This window comes from Ptychodera flava, chromosome 16 (genome assembly GCF_041260155.1).
Source record: "Ptychodera flava strain L36383 chromosome 16, AS_Pfla_20210202, whole genome shotgun sequence".
Classification (NCBI taxonomy): domain Eukaryota; kingdom Metazoa; phylum Hemichordata; class Enteropneusta; family Ptychoderidae; genus Ptychodera; species Ptychodera flava.
Window position 1 is genome coordinate 32811475 of NC_091943.1, and position 23606 is coordinate 32835080.

Consider the following 23606-nt stretch of genomic DNA (forward strand, 5'->3'; position numbering starts at 1 on the left):
GGGAATTTGTTCTATTTCTGACCTGTTTGAAATGGAAAACGACTTCCCTTATCCTGCAATCACCTGAGGATACCTTCTCACGTTCTTCAGTTTTGACTTGGGCGTCGTTGTGGTCACAAGGGGGCGATTTCCGCGTCAGCATCAGAAGTATTAAAAGGATCATCACTGTAGTTATCCATATAAAATACTGCGAATGACATGTCTTTCCCCATTTATTGCTTCATAGAGAAAAGATGGCTTTCAAGTTGACCACACATCAAATACCAGAATTGATGGAGATATTGGAAAAATGGATACCTGAGTCTTTACAAATGTACTACCTGGTCAAGAACAGTTATAAAAGAAACAACGAATGGCCTCATATTGATGTCTACGTAGATACCACAGACCTGGAGCAACTGAGTAGCGTATTGGCAGTATGGTTCCTAAACTCACAGTGCACAGAAAAGTCGTACAATTTTCACACAACAGATGCACAGAAACTAAAAAGCCTGATGAAGATCACCGATGCAATTGATGTCGAGAACGATGAAATAAGTTCATTCCACTGTGAGAATATGGCTGTCGACGTGGTCGCTAATTTTCTAAAAGATGAGAAGTGCCTGAAACCGATGGCAATAGGGCCCTTTTACACCTTCATTCTTGATAATATTGAACTTGTCGACCAAACAGCCAGAAGGGTCATCCCAAAGAAGTTCAGTATAGCACCACTAAAAGTTAAACATGCCAGCTACTTGTATGACATGTGGAGCAACATGTATGGTAAACTACATGCCATTGAGAGTTTTGAAAAGGCGATTACACATCAACCGACACTAGCCATTTATAATGAAAAAGACGAGCCAGTATCCTGGGCAGTTGTCAGAGAATGGGGTGATATTGGAAGCACATACACGTTACCTGATTATCGTCGTCGAGGCTTTGCCAGCATTCTAACAGCAAAGTTAACCCAATTGCTGCTAGAGAGTGGTGAAATCCCTCACATTAAAATTGATCGACGTAATACGGCTTCAGTCACGTTACACACTAAGATAGGCTTCAAGGATGTAAACAATGAGATGACTAAGTTTAAATTATAGGATAATCACATGTCACATGATAGACAAGGATATAAATCACAAATTAATTTTAAAACACGATTGGAACTAATTTAGGATAATTGGATCCCAATTCTTTTTTACATTTCTCAATAGTGTTAGGTGTCCTACAGCTGAATGTTACAATATTACAAATTACTCATAAAAAAGTCTATAACTATTAAAGAAAAGCAGATGAGCTTACATTTGCAGATTAAACCGACACTACTTCACCATCCAATATTCCAAATTAGTTTCAATCGTGTTTATAGTAACACGATTGGAACTAAATTCGGATAATTGAATTGGCACAATTACTCAAAAAATTAAGGAATTTGTTAAATATTACACCATATTTACTAACCATCTATAAAATTTTATTCAAATTTGCGATGTTGTGCTCATGTTATGAGTAAGAATCATTGTATGACTGCATCTAATGCAATATTGTTCAATACTTATGAACAATATTTACATTTGAATGAAAATATGCGAACTTTTCTATACTTTCTTTGGTACGGAAATACTAGTTTTTAATCTCGATTTGTTACTTTTCCCCAACCAAAATTAAGTTTTTCGATCGATTAACGGTTTAGTTAGTCAGGGTCATTTCAAAAGTGCCCTGACTACATTTAGTGTTTATTAAGCCCCAAATTGACGAAAAAGTAAGGGACATTTTAAAAGTGCCCTTACTCAAAGTCTTTAATTAGACACATTGTATGTATTTTGTCTCGTTTTTTATGACATTACACAACACTACTATCTTTTCATAGAAATGAACACGATTTAAGGGATATACAATAATTGACGTGTTTTTGTTGTTTTGTTTGATAAAAACAATATTTTTATTTTTACAGTATTCTATCATGTTGTAAAATTTAAGCTGTAAAAAATTCGATTTCATTACATTTTCGTTATAATTACTCATCAAATTATCCCAAAGTAGTTCCAATCGTGTCTCTACGTATTGTATTCGTTATGTACCATCGTTTCATTTAAAAATGTATGACGGACTGTGTGACATTTTAATCAATTTTTTCGAATTTATTGTAACCATTTCTATGAATATAAATCATTTGAAAAGAAAGTACTCAGAACTTGAAGTGTATCTGTAAACATACCTCCTATATGTGAAGGGTTTTAAATGCATTCTTTTAGATATGGAAACTTTGTACCTTAGCATGTAATGTACAGCTGATATATTTATCGGTGTAATTTTGTCACTACTCAGTAAGGTTATTGTTGTAGTAAATGTATATCAAGTGTAGATTTTTTTATCATGTTGACATTATATTATTGAATTAAACTGATTGAGGGACTTAATTTAATACTGGTCTTGGTACTGCCGATGCCTCAAGTGACAATAGCTGGCATTACATTTATTGTTAGATATGTACACACAATGCTCATGGCAAAGGATACCAGAATACGTACATACTTAGCCTGAACAACGATATTGCCAACCTTTACAGGAAACTATGGCTTTTGTAAAACAAATCGCGAAGAGGGCGGTTCATAGATCTGTTGCAGCTTTCAGTTTTCTTAGGATGACAAAACTACATCATCAGAATTAAAATTTACTCAAAAATATGCCACATTATATGTCAACGCATATATAGCCATAATTAACACTTCCTCTCTTCTCTGATCAAGTCACAGAATATTCCCCTTTTCTTATATTTGAAAAAATAGTGACAACATCACTGTTCGCCTCCATATAGTTATCAAAACAAGTCAACAATTGTATGAAACATGGACATACATATGCAGACAGACTGACATACACAGACTGGCACAGAGTGATGACATTGACCCCAAGTGTGCCTTGGCCCATTGAGAGTGATAAAGATATAACAAGCAGCTGAATGTAATGATAAAATAGTTAAGTATAGGCCTATACAGGCACTGAGAGTGAATATGTTACAGCAATTTGATTAGTTTCTTTTCCTTTTCTACTTCTGTGATAATCTTTAAGACAATCAATCTGCAAGGCAGTATATGTGTTGACAAATATGTTATCTTTTACAAGCACACAGTAAACTTTTCTTGGTTTTTCATTTACAATATTTGACATAGACTGAAATACATAACATGCAACCAATGTTTACACTTTGCCCATACACCAGATACATGGAGAAATTTCAACATACAATCATCAACTCAGAAACCCTACAGGAAAAAGTAATCCGTACTATCCGTATTGTTCTTCAAGAACAGCTGGTGCATCCACATCTGGAACAACTTACAAACTAAACCAATTACACAAGGATGATGACGCAAGAGATAAAGTTAAACTGTGGTGAACTTGACTATTCCTTTCAAATCCTTACCTAACTTGACATCTTAAACTAAAATACACTGCATGGTTAATTGCGCACAAAAATACATCGGGGTGGACCATTTGATAAGGGACGGTGTCTGGAAGATCGATGAGGTATATTATCTTTTTTATCCGATCCATTGTACATTCTTTTTTTCCCACTCTTCCACCTTTTCTTTTTGTCAAACCTTCTCTGGCTGAATTTTTTATTGGCATTTGTTTGGAATTTTTTCAAAATCTGCCAGAATTTTTTTACAGCATTTCAACACCAAATACAGTTTACCATATCAAATGCTTACTAAATCACCACATTATATACTCTTAGTTCCATTAGGTATAAAATTACCAAAAAAAATCTTAAAAATACAAAATTAAAGATATCCCAGTAAAACTGACAGTTTCGCAAAGTTGCCCCAAAAATTCAAAATTCAATATATCTAATTAACAAAAACCCTAAGAACCGGTTTACTAAATATCAAAGCAATTGACCAAAAATGAGAAAAATTGCCCCCAAAATACAAAATTGCAGATTTAATCCTAATTATGAAAATATCTAATTAACATAAACCCTAGGAACCTGTACACTAGATACCAAAGCTACCAGATCAGAAGTTTAAGGAGAAAAATTTTTGACCAAAAAAGGCAAAAATTGCCCCCAAAATAAAAAAAAAATTGCCAGTTTCAACATACCTTCAATACATTATGTTGAGATTAATCTTAGATACCTGTATACCAAATATCAAAGCTATCAAATCAGCAGTTTTTGGATAAATTATTTTTTCATCAAAATTGGGAAAATTGCCCCAAAATTCCGACCTTCTGTCATTGGATTATGGATTGGTATGATTGCGATTATTTTACAAATATGACAATATCAATACAATTTGTACAAGAATGACTGAGGCCATCCTGAGGAACATGAATAATAAGTTTCATAGCAATCAGACGAGCGTTTCAGAGAACAAGATTTTTTGACTAAAAATGGAAAAAATACCCTAAAAATACAAACATGAAAATTTCATCCAAATTTTTGCACACATAATTTAGACTACCTAAAGAAATCTGCATACCAAGTTTCAACCAAATCTGACCAATACTTCCTGAGTTTTAGCCATTTGCAGGATTTTTCCTTTTTTTCCCCCTCATTTGCATATTTTTGGCACTGGCATGTTCATTTGAACAAATTCACATCTTCACCCCTAGGTGCACCTGTACACCAAATACTAAGACAGTAGGTGCTACGGTTTAGGAGTTTTTGATGTGGACGGACATACATACATACATACGTACATACATACATACATACATACATACATACATACATACATACATACATACATACAGACGACATTTTTCCACCTTATATGAATACCTCCCATTTGCATATATACATAATATGCATATATGGGAGCTAAAAACATTTAAAATTCCTACTATTTTGTAAGTTTTTCACTACATGACGGATAAAGTTGAGCCGTCATTGTAATGTGATAACGACTGGGTAAATGATGGGAACCACTTTAGAGTGACTTCCTGGTACAATGCATAGTTGTATGCACAGATAATTCAAATTTCGAAAAATTAAAAGGCCTGTGCTTTTTTTAGTTAACCCATAAATTTTATGGGTTACTGCTGCTGGTTAGAAATAAACGTTTTATCACTTTGATAATGCTACATGCAATTTATAATTTCTCATAAATATTGGTGAATGTACGTACCGGTGTATGGCCTTGACAAATTTATTTGATATGTACATAAGTGGTCGGTTCGTGTATCTTTTTCTATTGTGTGCTTGTTTAACAAATTTGAGCAAAGGGAAAAAATCCTGGCTCACGTGACAGTACAAGAAGTTGCAAAAAGTCACACTAAGCATGTAACGTAATATGTTGAACACTGTCAGTTTGGTAAGATCTTTACACTGTCTGCACAACGAAGAGTCTACACACTGCTTTCACAGTCAACAGTCTTCACGTACTTCCTGTACCACTAGTCACTCTGAAATGATGAAATTATGCACCGATTTTACACACTTGATTGTGATATCCCTTTGAAGTGCTGGAAAGATTTTAGCTTACATTTGCAGATTAAACCGATACTACTTCACCATCAAATTATCCCAAATTAGTTCCAATCGTGTTTATAGTATTGTATTCGTTATGTACCATCGCAACGGTTCACTCTATATTGTGTGGCGGATTGTGTGACATTTTAATCATTTTTTCGATGTTATGGTAACAGTTTCCATGAATATTAATCATTTGAAAAAACGTACTCAGAACTTGAAATGCATCTGTAAACATACCTCCTATATGTGAGGGGGTTTTAAATGCAATCTTTTAGATATGGAAACTTTGTACCTTAGCATGTAATGTACAGCTGATATATTTCCCGGTGTCATTTTGTCACTCCTCAATAAGGTTATTGTTGTAGTAAATGTATATCAAGTGTAGATTTTTTTAATATGTTGACATTATAAATGGAGGTGGAATTATGGAACTGAACTGATTGAGGGACTTAATTTAATACTGGTCTTGGGATTGCCAATGCTTGAAGCGACATAAGCTGGCATTACATGTGTTGTTAGATATGTACAAACAATTCCCAAGGCAGAGGGAATCAGAATACGTACATACTTAGCCTGAACAACGATATTGCCAACCTTTACAGGAAAGTATGGCTTTTGAAAAACAAATCGCGAAAAGGGCAGTTCATAGATCTGTTGCAGCTTTCAGGTTTTTTTAGGATGACAAAACTACATCATCAGAATTAAAATTTACTCAAAAATATGGCACATTATATGTCAACGCATATATAGCCATAATTAACACTTCCTCTCTTCTCTGATCAACTCACAGAATATTCCTCTTTTCTTATATATGAAAAACATTTAAAATTCCTACTATTTTGTAAGTGTATAACTACATGACGGATAAAGTTTAGCCGTCCTTGTAATGTGATAACGACTGGGTAAATGATGGGAACCACTTTAGAGTGACTTTCTGGTACAATGCATAGTTGTATGCATAGATAATTGGAATTAACGAATTAACTGGAATTAACGGACACGATTGACATCGATCGGGCTCATAGAATTCAGCACGCGCCACTTGTACGCGGTTATAAGCCTATCGTGACTTGCTTCGGAAGTTATAAGGACCGAGAACAAGTTCTCCGTAAAGCTTTCAAGTTAAAGGTACGAACATTTCCATCAGTGAAGATTTTTCAAGAAGAATTCGTAGATACGTTCCAAATTGATAAAACATCGTCGTTCTCTACTTGAACTTAATAAGGATTTGCTCCCATTGAGCTACAGGAGAGAATTAAATGACTGTGTGTTTTTAGCTAAATGTTTTACTGGTATGTATGACTTAAATTTAAGCCAGTTTGTCACATTAAATCTCCTGATGACACTTCCATGAAGATGCCATTTTTTTTAAACTGAATGTTTTCGTTACTCGTTTTTTAATAGAGCTTTTTACTCGAGTAGTGTCATGCCCTTTCATGGCAAATCTTCAACAAGTGTTAGGTCATACAAGTCTATTTTATTAAAACATTACACGGGTTTGTTAAACAATAATTTTTATCCTGATAACACTTGTACTTGGGTGGGAAAGTGCCACTGTAAAAATTGCCGTCTCTGTTAATTTCTCTGTTTTGTTTTGTTCTGTTTTGAAATTTCTTGTTTTTTTATGACAGTTTTATCGTTTGTCTTTTCTGTTTTTAATTTTGTATGTGTAACTTGTTTCATGTGTGTTTTGTGGAGGGTTGCTTTTGTATAGGTGTTAGTCACCTGTGCGACTCATCCTGACTTTATGTCAAAGCTGAATAAATAAATAAATAAATAAATAAATAAATAAATATCATCTTCAGTACGACAAGCTTGTGGTCAAAGACACTACTTGCAAGCGTATTTTCAGTGTAAATGAAGATACAGATGAAATATGTGAACGAATTGTCAAGTTTGATAGAGATACACCCCAATAGGGATGTGGCCAAGGTCCTTGCCATGAAATTCATAGTGAGTTATCTTTAGTAGTATGGAATGTACGGGGCTTGAAAAGAAATGTACATAATTTTGAATTTATTTCCTTCTGTCAAAGTTTTGATATATTTGTTTGCTAGAAACTTTTGTACGGAGAAAGATTCTGTAAATTTGTTTTCTGGCTACAATGTATTTTCATATTCAGCCAAAAGAGTCTCAAAGAGGTAGACCGAGTGGCGGGGTAATGATTTACACAAGAAAGTGGATTGAAAATGTCAAAAGAATACAGAGTGAGCTTGAAAACTGTGTCTTTATTGAATTCGACAAGGGTATGTTTGCTCGTCAGCAAAAAATAATTCTTGGTGGTTGTTATTTAAAGCCAGATAGTGCCACTTGTGAAATCGAAAAATTGGATAATTATTTAGTTACAATTCGTTCGGATAATCCGGACTGCTGTGTTATTTTAGCGGGAGATTTCAACGCCAGAGTTGGGTCTCTCGAAGATTATATAATTGACGATACAATGGAGCATGTTCCAGGCTTAGTAGATATTGGCTACGTGTCAGATGCGTTTTGCAGACCTCGTCATTCTAAGGACTTGGTTGTAACACCAGCTGGTAGAGTGTTGGTCGATTTGTGCAAAAAGAAAGTATGCATATTGTAAACGGAAGAACAGATGATGATCAAGATGGAAATTTTACTTGTTTATCGTATGCTGGTGCTAGTGTGGTAGACTATGTCATTCTTTCTTCAGTGCTTTTCAGTAATGTAAGAATTTTAAAGTGTGTCATCGTACTGAATCGGACCATATGGCGTTAGTTTGGAACTTTCTGTGTAATGTATGTACAAAATAATGATGGTTACGTAATAACCCAAAATGACCATGATTATACAACTACAATGCGTTATAAATGGTCCGAAAATTGTAGAAACGCTTTTCTTGAAAATTTATTGTCTAGTAGTGTTACAAATCTTTTGAAAGGTTCTATTCACATCTTGCCAAATATCGATGGTGCTATCGAGAATTTCATAAATGCATTGAAAAACTGCTGGTAAAGATATGTTATGTAAAGGGTCTAACGTGCAAAAAGTGAATCGCAAACATGAAGGTTGGTTTGATAATATCTGTGTTAACAAAAAGCGTTTTATGTTAAACAAGTGAAATATTTCAGAAAGTCAAGTACAGACTTTGCCTTGTCAGAGTATTTTGCTGCAAAGAAAGACTTCAGAGAAACCTGTAGATTTAAAAAGCGTGATTACCAGACTGCAGTGAAAGAAAAACTTGCAAATGCTTTCAAGGGTGGTTCAGCAGACATGTAGGAGATCTTAAAATCCTGCACTAATTGTACACGTCACACCTCAAATGATATCAGCCTTGGTGAATGGTATGAATATTTCAAAGATCTGTATGAGCAGTGTTCAGATAGTTTTGCTAATAATACAAGCTTTTCTCAAACAGTGAATGATGTCATACATAACATTGATACATTCCATGAATCACCACAGTCTGTTGAAGATCTGAATAGGCCTATTTCAACAGAGGAAATTATGTCAAGTTTGAAAAGACTGAAAGGTTCAAAGGCACCAGGGTTGGATGGTATTCCAAGTGAATTTTTTAAGTTTTCATCAGATGTAATAACTCCCTTTCTTCATACTCTGTTCAACTTTATATTTGATTCTGGGCATTTTCCTGAAGATTGGTTAGTTGGTGTAATTGTCCCCTTGTTTAAAAAAGGCGACAAAAACAATGTTAATAATTACAGAGGAATTTCACTTTTAAATACCTTCGGAAAAATTTTTACTTCCATCTTGAATGAAAGATTATCAACGTGGGCTGAAAATAATGACTTAAGGTCAGATTGTCAAGCAGGATTTAGAAAAAATCACAGTACAGTTGATAATATTTTGTCTTGCATGCAATGATACAGAAGTACTAAGTGTTAGGGGAGGGAAATTTTACTGTTTATTCGTTGATTTTTCAAAAGCGTTTGATAGAGTCAATCATTCTTTTCTTTTATACAAGTTAGCTTTGCTAGGTACCCGTGGGAAGATGTTTCATATCCTTAAATCAATGTATTCTAACGTTAAATCATGTGTTAAATCAGGATCCAGAATTTCACAGTATTTTGATTGTCCAGTGGGTGTGAGACAGGGATGCATGTTAAGCCCGATTCTTTTTACGTTTTTCATCGAAGAATTAAATGACATGCTTGCCAACTCCAATGTAATGGGTATTCAATTAATGCAAGAGTATTGTAATTTATTTTCTTTGTTATATGCAGATGACGTTTCAATAGTTGCAGATTCTGTTGTAAACCTACAAAAGCTCATTAATGTACTGGGTCAATTCTGTGCCAAGTGGTCCATGCAGGTTAATGTTGGTAAAACCAAAGTTATGGTTTTTCGCAGGGGAGGTCACTTGTCACGTTCAGAGCGTTGGATTTTAAATGGACAGCCTATTGAGGTTGTTAGTTATTATAAGTATTTGGGTATTTTACTTTCATCAAGAAATTGTTGGGGAAAGGCTGTGACAACGTTGGCTGATCAAGCTAGTAAAGTGTTATCAGTTCTGCACACTGCAAGTAAGAGAGTCGGTGGGCTGCCTTTTCATACACATTTTAAGTTATTTGATGCAACCGTTTTGCCTATTTTACTGTATGCCTCTGAGATATGGGGCTATCAATATTACGACAAACTTGAGCAAGTACAAAGAAGATGGTGCAGAGTATATTTGGGTCTTCCTTCATCTGCTCAAAACGAAGCTGTTATAGGTGAATGTGGTCGTGTTCCTGTTTTTGTATCAACTGTAAAGCGTTGTGTAAAATTTTGGTTAAGATTGATAGAATTACCTTCTGCTAGGTTGCCACGTCAAGCCTACGATATGCTCTTGAAACTAGATTCTTTGGGAAGACACACCTGGGTTACGTCAGTTAAACACGTTTTATTTACATATGGTTTTGGTTATGCTTGGTTTGCGCAACAAGTTGGTAATAAAAATAAATTTTTACAAGATTTCGAATTAAGAGTTAAAGATGTTTCTAAACAGAATTGAAGGGCAAATGTTTGTTGTAAACCCAAATGCGTTACTATGTCAATTATAAAAGTGCATTGGAACCAGAGAAGTATTTACATATTAGTCTTAGTTTCAAATTTCTTCAAGTATTAGCATGTTTACGATGTGGCTGTCTGCCACTGAACATCGAAGAAGGTAGACGCACAGGTATTACTTCTACTGAAAGATATTGTAAAGTTTGTAATTCAAACAAAGTCGAGGATGAGTTCCACTTCCTATTAGAATGTCCCGCTTACAAAGACCTCCGTCTTATGTATATTCCAAATGAATACTCTACCCACCCGAACCAATGTAAATTTAACAACTTACTACAGTCTTCAAATGATGTAATTTTACGAAAACTCTGTATATTTCTTTATAAGGCATTTAATTTAAGAAAACGATGTCTCTCTGAATAAATTATTTTCTGTATTGTAGTGCGTACTTCATACCGCTTCAAAATTGTACAAGATTTTGAAATGTAACTCCTTGCAATTGGGCCGGAGGCCTATAAATGCAATAAATACACGAGAGTCATCTCTCGTTCATTTAGTTGTATGCATAGATAATTCAAATTTCGAAAAAATTAAAAGGCCTGTGATTTTTTTAGTTAACCCATAAGTTTTATGGGTTACTGCTGCTGGTTAGAAATAAACGTTTTATCACTTTGATAATGCTATGCAATTTATAATTTCTCATAAATATTGGTGCATGTACCGGTATATGGCCTGAATAAATGTACTTGATATGTACAGAAGTGGTCTGATCGTGTATCTTGTTCTATGGTATGCTTGTTTAACATTTTTAGCAAAGGGAAAAAATCTTAGCTTATGTGACAGTACAAGAAGTTGCAAAGAATCGCACTGAATATGTAATGCAATTTTGAACACTGTCAGTTTGGGTAAGATCTTTACACTGTCTGCACAACGAAGAGTCTACACACTGCTTTCACAGTCAACAGTCTTCACGTATTTCCTGTACCACTAGTCACTCTGAAATGATGAAATTATGCAGCGATTTTACACACTTGATTGTGATATCCCTTTGAAGTGCTGGAAAGTTTTTAGAGATGTTTTTTTAAATTTCTACTGTTAAAGCTTTCCACCAGTTTTTTCATGTCATATTGGATAACAACTGCGCAACTGTATAAGTACATGGATTGGTATGATTGCGATTATTGATATGATCAAATGCAGCTGCCTCGGAAATCTAGGCTCAGACCATCAATTTATAACAAAAATTACTGAAAGAGTTTATGAAACGACTGCAAGTTATGAAATAACGATCCAACATGACAAACTATGTTGAAAGGTAGGATGAATTGCGGTTTCCCTTTTAAGATTTTTGTATAACAAACGCATTACATAAATCTCAGATACAAGCTGTTGGTTTTGTTAAACACATTGAAGTTGATATTCAAAATTTCAATATATACTATACTATTTTGTGCTTTTTATATCTCTTGTCTTTTGGCACTCATGTTTGCCTTACCAAACAATATCCACAAAATATCACGTACCAAAAAGGAAATATTTTTGTAGTGCAGTTGGCATACGATTTCAATGTAGATTCTATGCGTATTAAAATGTGTTTAAACAAATACCTTTACCTGTCCCGCTGCAGCAAAAACATTCACATGACTAGCAAGTCACAAACACAGGTAGTTCTTCTGAACAAAGTTTAAATGCTCCACACACATACCAAATGCGATGTTTCGGATGATGAGATGAGTGTAAGTCTTCATCCTGTTCGTCTCAAAGATCGAATAGAGTAACCCGTTTTAGGTCATACCAGTTCATCATCTCTCATTATATCGCTAACGACTGCCTTTGCCCAGGAATTCCAGAAGGAACCAAACAGACTGTTGCAAGTACATTTGTTTCATCAGCGCGTCGAGGGTGTAGTATCAATAATTATTATCGTCAATAACACTGGTTAATAAGTTCCACTATACACTTTTTTATAGACCGTTGACGTAAGATATTCTTGATTCTCAGTTAGGTGTACATTACATAGGACGTACTTGTAGAGTTATGTCTTCTCTTAAATTTTTACTTGCCCTAAAGGGCGTCTGAAGCCCGGCAACTCATCCCACCAATGTTACAAGCGCCCGTGGAGGGAGGGACACGATGTAATGCATTGGCAAAACTTGCATAGTTACCATTATCGTATGATTGAGATTCGACCAAACAAGTTTAACACAAGATTGCTTGAATTATGGGAAGATGATCACGCTTAAATAGCCCCGATCTGATCAAAATCCGATGTGAAGATGGGTCGGTCTTTCACACTTATGTATTGAGTCTTTAGTTTTGTCACGGTCCCTCCACAAAAGTGGAGGGACCGTGGTTTTGTGCAGGGAGAACCGCAGAAAACTAAAGATGAAGGCGTAAAAGACCTTCCTAGCTCTACATCGGATTTGAATCAAATTGGTGTAGCCCTAGACAAACTTTTGAAAAAGTTAAACATCTTATTAGCACGATGGTCATGGAAATGCTTGGAAAAATGCACATTATTTCCTAGCAGCCCTTTATAAGTTTCAGAAACATAATTTGCTTTATGAAAATATTCCTTACGCTCTGCATATGATGGTCAACAGAGGGCGCTTTCTTGAAGAATACATGATCATTTTGCTTTGATTAAAATGTTTTTCAATTTCTTCACTTTTTAATAGAGCAAAATAGATCAATATTGCGCTTCTGCTCATATCAAGTACATGCCAACATCATTTGAAAATTTATCATATGAAAAAATCCACGCTGCATAGCACTTTCAGAGTGATTGATTTTTTATTTCCAACCAGCAGCAGTAACCCATAAAACTTATGGGTTTATTAAAAAAAGCACAAGCCTTTATTTCTAGAAATTTGAATTCTCTATACATACAACTATGCATTGTACCAGGAAGTCACTCTAAAGTGGTTTCCATCATTAATCCAATAGTTATCCCATTACAAGGACAGCTCAACTCCATCCATCATCGTGATAAACTTACAAAATAGTAGGAATGTAAAATAAAAGAAAAGATGAGTAAATTTTAATTCTGATGCTTCTGATAGACAGAGAGCCATGTCATTCCAGTGCAATATTTAAAGGCCTCGCTAAAAATGAAATATTAAAATACAACAACAAAGACTATTTTACACAAAAAGTGACATGGTGACATGATGTAGACTATACTAAAACGTGAAATAGAAAACATCATGGGAGTAAAAGGACGTACAGTAAGAAGGCAAGTGGAACAAAAGGAACCAACCAAACCAAGGACGAGAGTCTATTTTTCACATCGATGTACTCCATAAATCAGAACCAAGAGAATCATACAAGCCCTTACAGAAAACTGGTATGAACTTGAGAAAATACAACATGAAAGAATCTGTTTCAAAAATAACCAATTACTGCATAAAAAGAATCAGAAAAATAGACAATCACAAGAAATCACAATCCCAACGAATGTCCTAATTTCGAACAATATGAGCATACACAATTACAACCAAGTTTAAGAGTCATCATATATCGAAGTATTATTTTTCCAAATGTTCTTGTTAGTTTTATGTAAACGTTATATTCTGTTGGGAAGATTGGGCGTCCGAAATAATTTTAAGCCTTTGTTATGCTGCAGATTAAAATGTTTATCTTGTTTCGTGATAAGGTTGTTATGAATATGACATCTTTTGCAACGGTGCTGTTTTAATTTGTGTGTATCGTGGCATTTTTATAATTCTTTTCATATTACTCTTTGTTTCTTTGATTTTATTAGCTTTTTTGTGTTTTTTTAAATATTTTTACTCTTAGGTGTGATGCCTTCCTGCCTATCATCAATGTTAAGTAAACTGATAAATATATACATATATATATATATATATATATATATATATATATATATATATATATATATATATATATATATATATATCTGTCACATTGCTCGTTTTTCTATACAATTCAACCATTGTAATTTTTTAGTCTCTACTGTCATTCATGTACATTTCCAGATTTTAACAGACTTATAACTCTACATTGCTCGTTTTCCTACACAATTCAACCATTGTAATTTTCATGTTCGTACTTTTTATTGTAGAAAACACCTAAAGAAACTCTAAATTTAGAGCGAAACGTTGTGTTTGAGGTATAATATATATATATATATCTCAAAGTATACAGATGTCCTCGTGGGAAATTAAAGTGCTCAATGCCAAAGCAGAGATATTTAAGATATTTTTCTAAAGTACGAGACATTTATTTTTTTATTTTTTTTTTTAATTGGTTACATTTTATTCGATTCTTTTCATAGACAAAATAATTTACAGTTCTAAATAGCCATGGTAACAGAAAAAGACCTTGAAAATATTAAATCACAAAATAGGGAAATCGACAGTGTCAAAAAGACAAGAGAAAAATCTGAGCATTACATGGATTTTATGAAGTTGCTAATGTCTTTTTTCTTATCTTTCAGTATATATCTTAAGATTGACATTTCATCTATTAGATACCTTTCAATAAGACTGATTTCTGTCAATCTTGCTTTATAAACCACAAATGTTGCTACCATCAAAAATAAATTTAACATTTCGAATTTTTGCTGCTTAAGCATGTATCCAAATATAATGTGTTTCCATCTAATTACAATGTTGATCCTATAAATCTGATTTATAACAGTGTTAAATTTGTTCCAAAAAGATTTCAGCAGAGTACAATCAAAAAGAAAGTGTTCGCTGTTTTCAACTTGATTGCAATGTTCGCAATTGGGAGATTTAACTTTTTTCCATTTGAACAGATTTTGTTTATTTGGTACTTTATTATGAATCAAGAAATAATTAAATTGTGCAATTTTTTTAACAATAGGCCTCTTAATTTTTGTCTCCCATATGATGTTCCAACTCACATCATCTTGGTCAATTTCATTCCAAATATGTGGAGCATAGGATGTCACTGTCTTCATATTTGTAAAATTCCAATAAAAATCTTTGCATGTAAACTCAAAAATATCTTTAAACTTTTCATTACAACCTTTTTTAAGAATACAAGGTGTTGATTTTTTCACCTTAATTTGTGATTCTACACTTTTCATGACTTCCATCCATTTTTGAGGTATAACACTTTTAAGAACTTTGTATTGAACAATCCAATTTCTTTTGTTTTTCAGTAATTCAACAAGTCGATTTTCAGTAATGAAAGAACCATTATTAAATACATCAGCAATATGAATTATACCTGAGTTAATCCACTCTTTAAAAAAACAACGCCTTATTACGATCTTTTACAAAATGATTGCCCCATATAACCTCGCTACCAACACTACTGGCTCTTGTAATATCTGGTTTATTTTTACCCTTTATTTCATACCAAAATTGTAATATTTCTCTGTAGAAGGGTGGAAGGTTGCTTTTCATAAAATGCACCACCGCTTTATCTGCATTAATGTAAACACTAAAGGGATGTTACCAAACTTGTCAAACCAGTATCTCGGTAAAACTTTCCAAGTTGTGATCGTTTCGTTACATAATCTTGATACCCATGCGCATTTCAGAGCTTTGAAATGAGCCTCCACATCAATCATTTGCAATCCACCGTTATTTATTTTTTGAATGACAACATTTCTGTTCACTTTACCTTTTTTACCATTCATAAAAAATTATAGAAAATAGTATTTAATCTTGTTATTATACTAGGAGGTATTTCCTTCATTGAAGCAACGTATGAAATCTTTGAAATTGCAAGACATTTTAAAACAGCTATTTTTCCAAAAATTGATAGATACCTACTTTTCCAAACATTCAACATTCTTTCAATTTTGTCTATTTTGATTTCCCAGTTTAATTTATCTATTTCATGCTTTGAATAACCAAAATAAATTCCAAGTGCCTTGATAGGCTTGTCTGGCCATGATATGTACCCTAAGTTTGTATTTTTCCGCCAATTACCAAGTTTAAGACCTTCTGTTTTACCTCTATTAAGTCTTAGCCCGAGAACATTCCGTACTCATCTATTATATTCAGGAGTCTTGTTAAAGATTTTGCTTTGTGATATAGACTTGCATGTCATCTGCCATTTGAGTTATTTTATTTCATTGTGTTTCAATCGATTACCAATATTTACCCGTGTATTTCTTGATCTGATCTAATTTTAACAGCCAATATTTCCACTACTAGTAAAAATAAAAGAGCAGAAAGGGACATCCTTGACGTACCCCTCTTCCAATTTTTATGTTATCTGAAAGCCATCCGTTGTTAATGATAGAACTTTTCGCATCACAATATATTGTTCTGATCCACTTAATGAAAGACTCTCCAAAATTGAATTTTTCAGTACTGCTAACAGAAATGGATGTTCAACAGAGTCAAAAGCTTTATAAAAATCTAAAAAAATAACTGCCCCGTTTAAATTCTGAGATTTTGAATATGTTATCACATCTTCTATAGTTCTTACATTTGGCCAATATATCTTCCTTTTATATAGCCTACTTGATCTTCATCAATTATTTTCGGAATATGCTTTTTCATTCTTTCTGCTAACACTGTCGACAATATTTTATAATCGTGATTTAAAAGGAGATTGGTCTCCAATTTTGTAGGTCGACTCGAGGTCCTTTTTTGTACAATAAACTAATAATACCTTTTTTCTGTGACTCAGCCAAATGTTCTTTTTTGTAACTTTCATTAAATGCATCGACAACAATTTGCTTCAAATCTCCCCAAACGCACGATAAAATTATATTGATAAACCATCACCACCTGGTGCTTTGTTTGTTTTCATTTTTGCAATAGCTGCTGTGCATTCACTTTCCAAAATTGGACCCTCGCATTGCTTTGCATCATCATTGTTTAATTTACACTTCAATTCAATGGAATTTAAATATTGTAATAATACTGTCTTGTCAACATTTGATGAAGTGTATAATGTGTCATAGAAATCTCTTTCAGCATTTAAAATCTCTTTTTCCTTAGTTATCACCTGACCATTTATGACCAGCTTGTTTATTTGCTTTCTATGATAGTTTTTCTTTTCTAATCCTAAAAAGTATTTAGTATTCCTTTCTCCCTCTTCATAATATTTCACTCGTGATCTAACTTGTGAACCTCTTAACTTATTAACATATATTTTATTCAGCTCGGTTTTTAAATCGCTATATCTTGCTTTTAACTCTTCGTTTAACCTCTCACCTTCGTTTAGTTTACTTTCTATATCTTTAATTTTATTCTGTAGAAGTTTTTCTTTATTTCTGTTAATGCGTGCCTTTTCTTTCGCATAACGAATTGGCTTTTCTCTAACTCGAACCTTAACTAAATCCAGAATTATTCTTGAGTCTTCTATGTCTTTAAAATCCTCTACAGTCTTTTCTATTTCATTTTTGATCAAAACTCGATATTCATCTTCTTTAAGAAGGTTGGTGTTGAGTTTCCAATACCCAGGGCCTCTACGTTGTTTAGTATTATTTATTTTGAGTGAAATTGCATTGTGGTCTGTTTTAATTGCTGGACGAATATCGGAACAAATGATATTAGTCAGAATATGGGATGATATTAGCCAGAAATCTATCCTGCTTGCTATACCAAGTGATATCTGTCTCCATGTAAACTGATTTTTGTTGGGTTCAACTCTCTCCACACATCAGTGAGTTTGAAAACTTTCATCAGATTCTGTAATTTCCTAGTTGATGGAGATGACATTTGGTACCTAGTTTATCTAAATCTGGATTCAGAATTGAATTAAAGTCACCACCTAAGACTAAATTGTTTTCAATATTAACATTCTTGCTGATCCAAGATTTTAAATTTGTATAAAACTGTTTCCTATGCTTTGGTACATTTGGAGCATAAATGTTGACCATTGTGTAACTTATATCGTCAAAATCAAGATGAATAAGAATTTTTCTTCCATCTGTACATGTCTTAATTTTTGACACAGAACATTCCAACTTGTCACTAATCAAAATGCTTACGCCTTTACTATGATTTGACCCGAATGAGTTATAAATTTGACCTTTCCATTCAGATTTAACAAATTTATCGACAATATCGTTATCCCAATATGTTTCTTGCAAAAATATCACATTGGCTTTTTGATCTTTCAACCACCTAAAAATTTGTAAACGCTTCTGCCGGTTTCTTAAGCCTCTAACATTTAGACTTATCAAATTAATTGAAGACATACAATAACTGAAATTTAACTATAACTCAGTAGTCTATTTGTTTCTTCCTCGTTTCGCTTTACGTTTCTTCCTTTTCTTGTGTTCTTCTTTAAACTCTAGTCTATTGGGGTTCTTTTTCAAAGCATTCTCCTTACTGTTTGTATTAGATGATGGACTTGCCACGCCTTCTAGGTTTTCTGAATCCTCATCCGATACCTGGGTTGACACAGAGGTACCTGTCGACGTGCTTGCCAATTTTCTCTTGTATCCTGGTCCAAACGTTGCGTTTTCGACCTCACTAGCGGCGTTTGTAGCTGTTCCTTGATTAAAGATTTCACCATTATCTTCACCAGTTACATTTACAGTCTTACTCGTTGATGCTAGAGCGACATTTGCCTGTTCAGTAAGAAATCCAGACAAGGTTCTTTGCCTGGGTTTCGGTTTTGGTGGAACCTTCTGTATTTCACTGTCCTCTTTTCTTTCCTCAACCCTCTGTTCAACTGAGAGTATCTCTTTTTCTACTGTATCTCCTTCGTCTGTTGTCGAGTTTTCACATTCATATTGTTTGTGACTGAATTCCATACATTTTCGACATTTTGTGGGATTCGTGCATGCTTGCTTATCGTGACCAAGCTCAAGACAATTTTGGCATCGCGTGTCTTGTCCTCGGTGGTAAATTTTCACACGAAAGGAGCCACACTCCCACATACGCGGCAGAGGCTCAGTTGGTTTCTCAATGTACACGAAACGATTGCCGTTGCATATCTGAGTCAGGTGGTCGTTTATTCGCCATTTTTCTCTGATAATTTTACTTTTTAACACACAACCAAGATCCCGTAAACCATTTTCAATCATGCTGTCGTGTACAGAAAGAGGCATTTCACTTACGGTGACTTTCAACGAATTCTCGTTCCTTTTTAAAGTAAGGATTTTGCTCATATAGTTCATATAGTACGAGACATTTATGACTTAGATGCCGCTCAAAACTTACACCACTAGAAGGTTAATATATTCAAAAAATACACTTTTTAATCTCTAAAATTTTGTTTGTAATAATGGCAACTTTGGTAGATAATACATAATTTCACCAAGTTACCCGTTTTTTCGTTTAAATAAAGTCTTTACTGTTCAAAGTTTTGTGTTATTTTACGATGAAAAGTGAAAATTTAGAAATTCAATAATGGCGACCGCATCCGTTTACTTCAATATTTGATTATTCTCAATGAAAACGAATAACATTTTAATGCCATCAAATAGATCTAATGTTAGTAATAATTAAACAAAATCTAGACTCATTTTGTCATATTTCATGACTTTTATCTCGAAAATATCTCAATTTGTAAAAAACAAGTGGGCCTAGTTTATTCTCATATGCCAGATTTTTATCTGACAAAATATGTATTTTATATTCGACAGAATTAGTTTTTATTTTACCTCACAAATATTGTTAAATTTTATCCAACAAAATTTGATTTTTTTTATCGGAAGAAATTTGTTTTATTTTTACCGACGAAATTTGTTTTCTTTGATTCAACAAAATTTTTTTTATTTTATCCAACATAATTTGTTTTATCCGACGAATTTTTTTTTTTATCTGACAAGATTTGTTTTTTAATCCATCAAAATTCGCGTGTTTGCATCAAAATGAATGAGTTTTCTATCCGAAATGTGCGTTTTGATAGAACAATCTCTTTTGTACAATTGGTGCTGTGACCATTTACAAGATCTATTACCTGCCTGGCGAATTCTATGATGGATCATTTATGTCGACCAAAGAGACTCGTTGTTTGCATTTGACTTCGATCTTGGACTGACCTATCATGAAATAAAACCTGTTTTGTCTATAAGTCTCAGTCATTTAAAAAGATTGCTTGGAAAACAAGGTCTGTTTCGTCGCAAAAAAAGGGGAACTAGAAGTAGCCTTGTTCATAGAAGAACAGCTCAGGGGATCTGATCACAACTTCACGGCTATCGGTGGATGCGTAAAAGTGCATACAGAACTTCCGCCACTGAGTTTTGCAACAACACACAGCATCAAACACTTTGTCCTAGCACAACTGGTTTGTCATAACACAAGAGGGCGCAAACACAAATTTGTTGAAAGAAACAAATTTAGTTCGATAAAGACGTGTACAAATGTTTACTTGTTAATTTAGATAGAACCACCTTATCATGGATGATTTTATCTTTAACAGATTACCCTGGAAGATAGGCAGGAAGGCATCACTCATAATGGCTCAAATATAGTAAACATTACAAAGCTAATAAAATCACAGAAACAAAGAATAATATGACAAAATTAAAAAAATGCCACAATACACTCAAATTAATACAGCACCGTTGCAAAAGATGTCAGATTCATAAAAACCTTATCACCAAAGAAAATAAACTTTTTAAAACTGCATGTTTAACAAAGGCTTAAAATTATTTTCAAACACCTAATCATGCCAACAGAATTTAACTTCTAAATTGAACTAACAATAACATCTGGAAAATGACACTTCGATATATGATGACACTTAAACTTGGTTGTAATTGTGTATGCTCATGTTGTCCGAAGTGATGACATTCGTTGTGATTGACTATTTTTCTGATTCTTTTGTATGCGATAATTAGGTGTTTTGGAAACAGATTCTTTAATGTTTTGTGTTTTCAAGTTCATACCAGTTTTCTGTCAGGGCTTGAATGTTCTCTCAGTTCTGATTTATAGATCGCATTGATGTGAAAAATAGACTCTCTTTCTTGGTTTGGTTTGCTACTTTTTGTTCCACTTGCCTTCTTAGGGATGGACCATTAGACCTTGGGAGGGGGGTGGTCACAATGAAATTGTGAAATTTTTTTTTTTACTATTGTAAATTTCTGATTTTTTTTTTCCAATTGAGATTAGCTGTGCAATTTTTTTTTTCAGAGTAAATTTTCAGATTTATAATTTTTTTTTTCGTTCGTCGCTGTCTGAAGATAAAGAGGGCAAACATGTGGTGCCAAGCACCACAAGCGGCCACGCAAGCGGTCACTGGGAAGAGGTCAGGAGAGGGGTGTCCCCCTGCTGCTGTTGGAGCTTTTGAAAAATAGAGATTAAAATGGTGTTATTTGGTGGCACTTGGGGAGTATTTTTGCCGGGGGAGGTCAGGAGGGGGGTGTCCCCCTCCTGCTGTGTGAGCTTTTGAAAAATAGAGATTAAAATGGTGTTATTTGGTGGCACGTGGGGAGTATTTTTGCGGGGGGAGGTCAGGAGGGAGGTGTCCCCCCTCCTGCTGTTGGAGCTTTTGAAAAATAGAGATAAAAATGGTGTTATTTGGTGGCACTTTGGGAGCATTTTTTCGGATTACACATCTTCCTCTGAAACATGGTCTTCTTGCTCCTCAGTAGCTTCGTATAGTTTTGAAAATTGACTATTTTGGTTTCCTGGCTTCCCTTTCTACTGCGTGGTGAAATGCCTACATTCACCCCACCAAACATCATGCATATCTCATGATTTACAATTGATTTTGACAAGCTGAAAAGCTAAAATAAGCTAAATAATATAGTGAAATTTGCATATTTGTGTTTTTAGAGCAATTGTTGCCCTTTTTTGATCAAAACATCTATTTCTCTGTAGCAGCATTTCCAAATTGATTGGATGTGTATAGATGTGTTGAAATTTCAATATTTGTCTTTTTGGGCAATTTATGCCATTCATGGTCAAAAATCTGTATTCTCTGAAAGGGCTTGTCCAATTTCTTTGAAATTTGCTACACAAAAACGATTAACCATGCAGATTTATTCAGTATTTGCTATCGAGAAACTTTCAAAGTTCGACCCTTTTATGTGTTTTTGTGTTGGGATTTGTTGGATAGATGGCATTCTACGTAGTGTATTGTTGAATGTTAAAACATGTGTTGCTGTTGTTATTTGAGGCTGTTTTTTTGAGAAAAAAGAATTGAAAATGCCTTTTTAAAAGCAAAATAATATGTTGTTTTATCATTATTGACGTGTTTCTACTTGATCACCCATTCTTGCATTCATCATTGTAATAAAATGCTGTGAAAAAAATGAAACTGATGTGGCCTGCATCTGTTTACCTTGATCTTAAAAGGCAAATACAACTTTCTGTCTTGACAATCATACCATAGTTTCAATGTTTTACCTAGTGTACCTGCTTGGTTTGTACGCAGGAAACAAGTAGAAAACAGGCTCTATAATTTCATAATTTTCAAGTGATCAGAATACAAAAGTCCTGAAAAGATAAGATAATCACAACTTCCAGTATAAGGGATACAGTCACTCTAAATGTATAAATTAAAATTAAAAATGTGCCGGGAGGATGTATTAAAAATACAGAAAGTTGCTTACTGTCGGTAAAATCTAAAAAAAAATCAAAATTTTAAAGACTTTTGCAGATTTTTTTTTACGCCTTTGTCTTCTTATTTATTTTTTTTTTATTTTGCAAACTAGTTTGAAGATTTTTTTTTTCCTAACTTTCTGCTCTGAAAATTTTTTTTTTCTGTTTTTGACCACCCCCCTCCCAAGATCTAATGGTCCGTCCCTTACTATACGTCCTTTTACCCCGATGATGTGTTCTAGTTCCCGTGTTTAGTATAGTCTACACCATGTTACTTTCTGTGTAAAATAAATCTTTTTTGTTGCATTACTTTAATGTTTCATTTTAATGAGGCCTTTCAATATGCACTAAAATGACATGTCTTTCTGTGTGAGAACCAGAATGTATCAGTTGCTTTCGTGTGTTTCAGTGCCGGGGGGAAATCTTAGTTGTATCGCTAACCTTACGATGATTAGGCCTGAATATTAAATTTGTTTATCAGAGTTTCTAAAATTGGATGGCTTTATGTTCATACACCATCTCACAATCTCACAATCTCGATATTTGTTTAGATGTTGCTGTATTATTCTCATTTCTGTCTCATAAAATGTAATATTTCCAGTGAAGCTTGAGATCCTATACAGCATCCAAAATCTGTAATGAAATTGTGTATTTAGTTTTTTATTCACTCTGTGCCATTTGCTGCTAAATTTGTGTAGTTCACTAGTTGTCCAGTTGTCGCTGAC

General features: G+C 33.9%; 1 protein-coding gene across 1 annotated transcript; it reads left to right on the plus strand.

Moving 5' to 3' along the window:
* Positions 1-233: 233 nt before the first annotated feature.
* Positions 234-1079, plus strand: LOC139113992 (glycine N-acyltransferase-like). The gene has a single exon (XM_070675465.1). The coding sequence runs from the start codon at positions 234-236 to the stop codon at positions 1077-1079; it is 846 nt and encodes a 281-aa protein (XP_070531566.1).
* Positions 1080-23606: the final 22527 nt, after the last annotated feature.

Excerpts from the sequence above, each read along its gene's own strand:
- LOC139113992 (XM_070675465.1), top strand. The coding sequence starts at position 234 with ATGGCTTTCAAGTTGACCACACATCAAATACCAGAATTGATGGAGATA.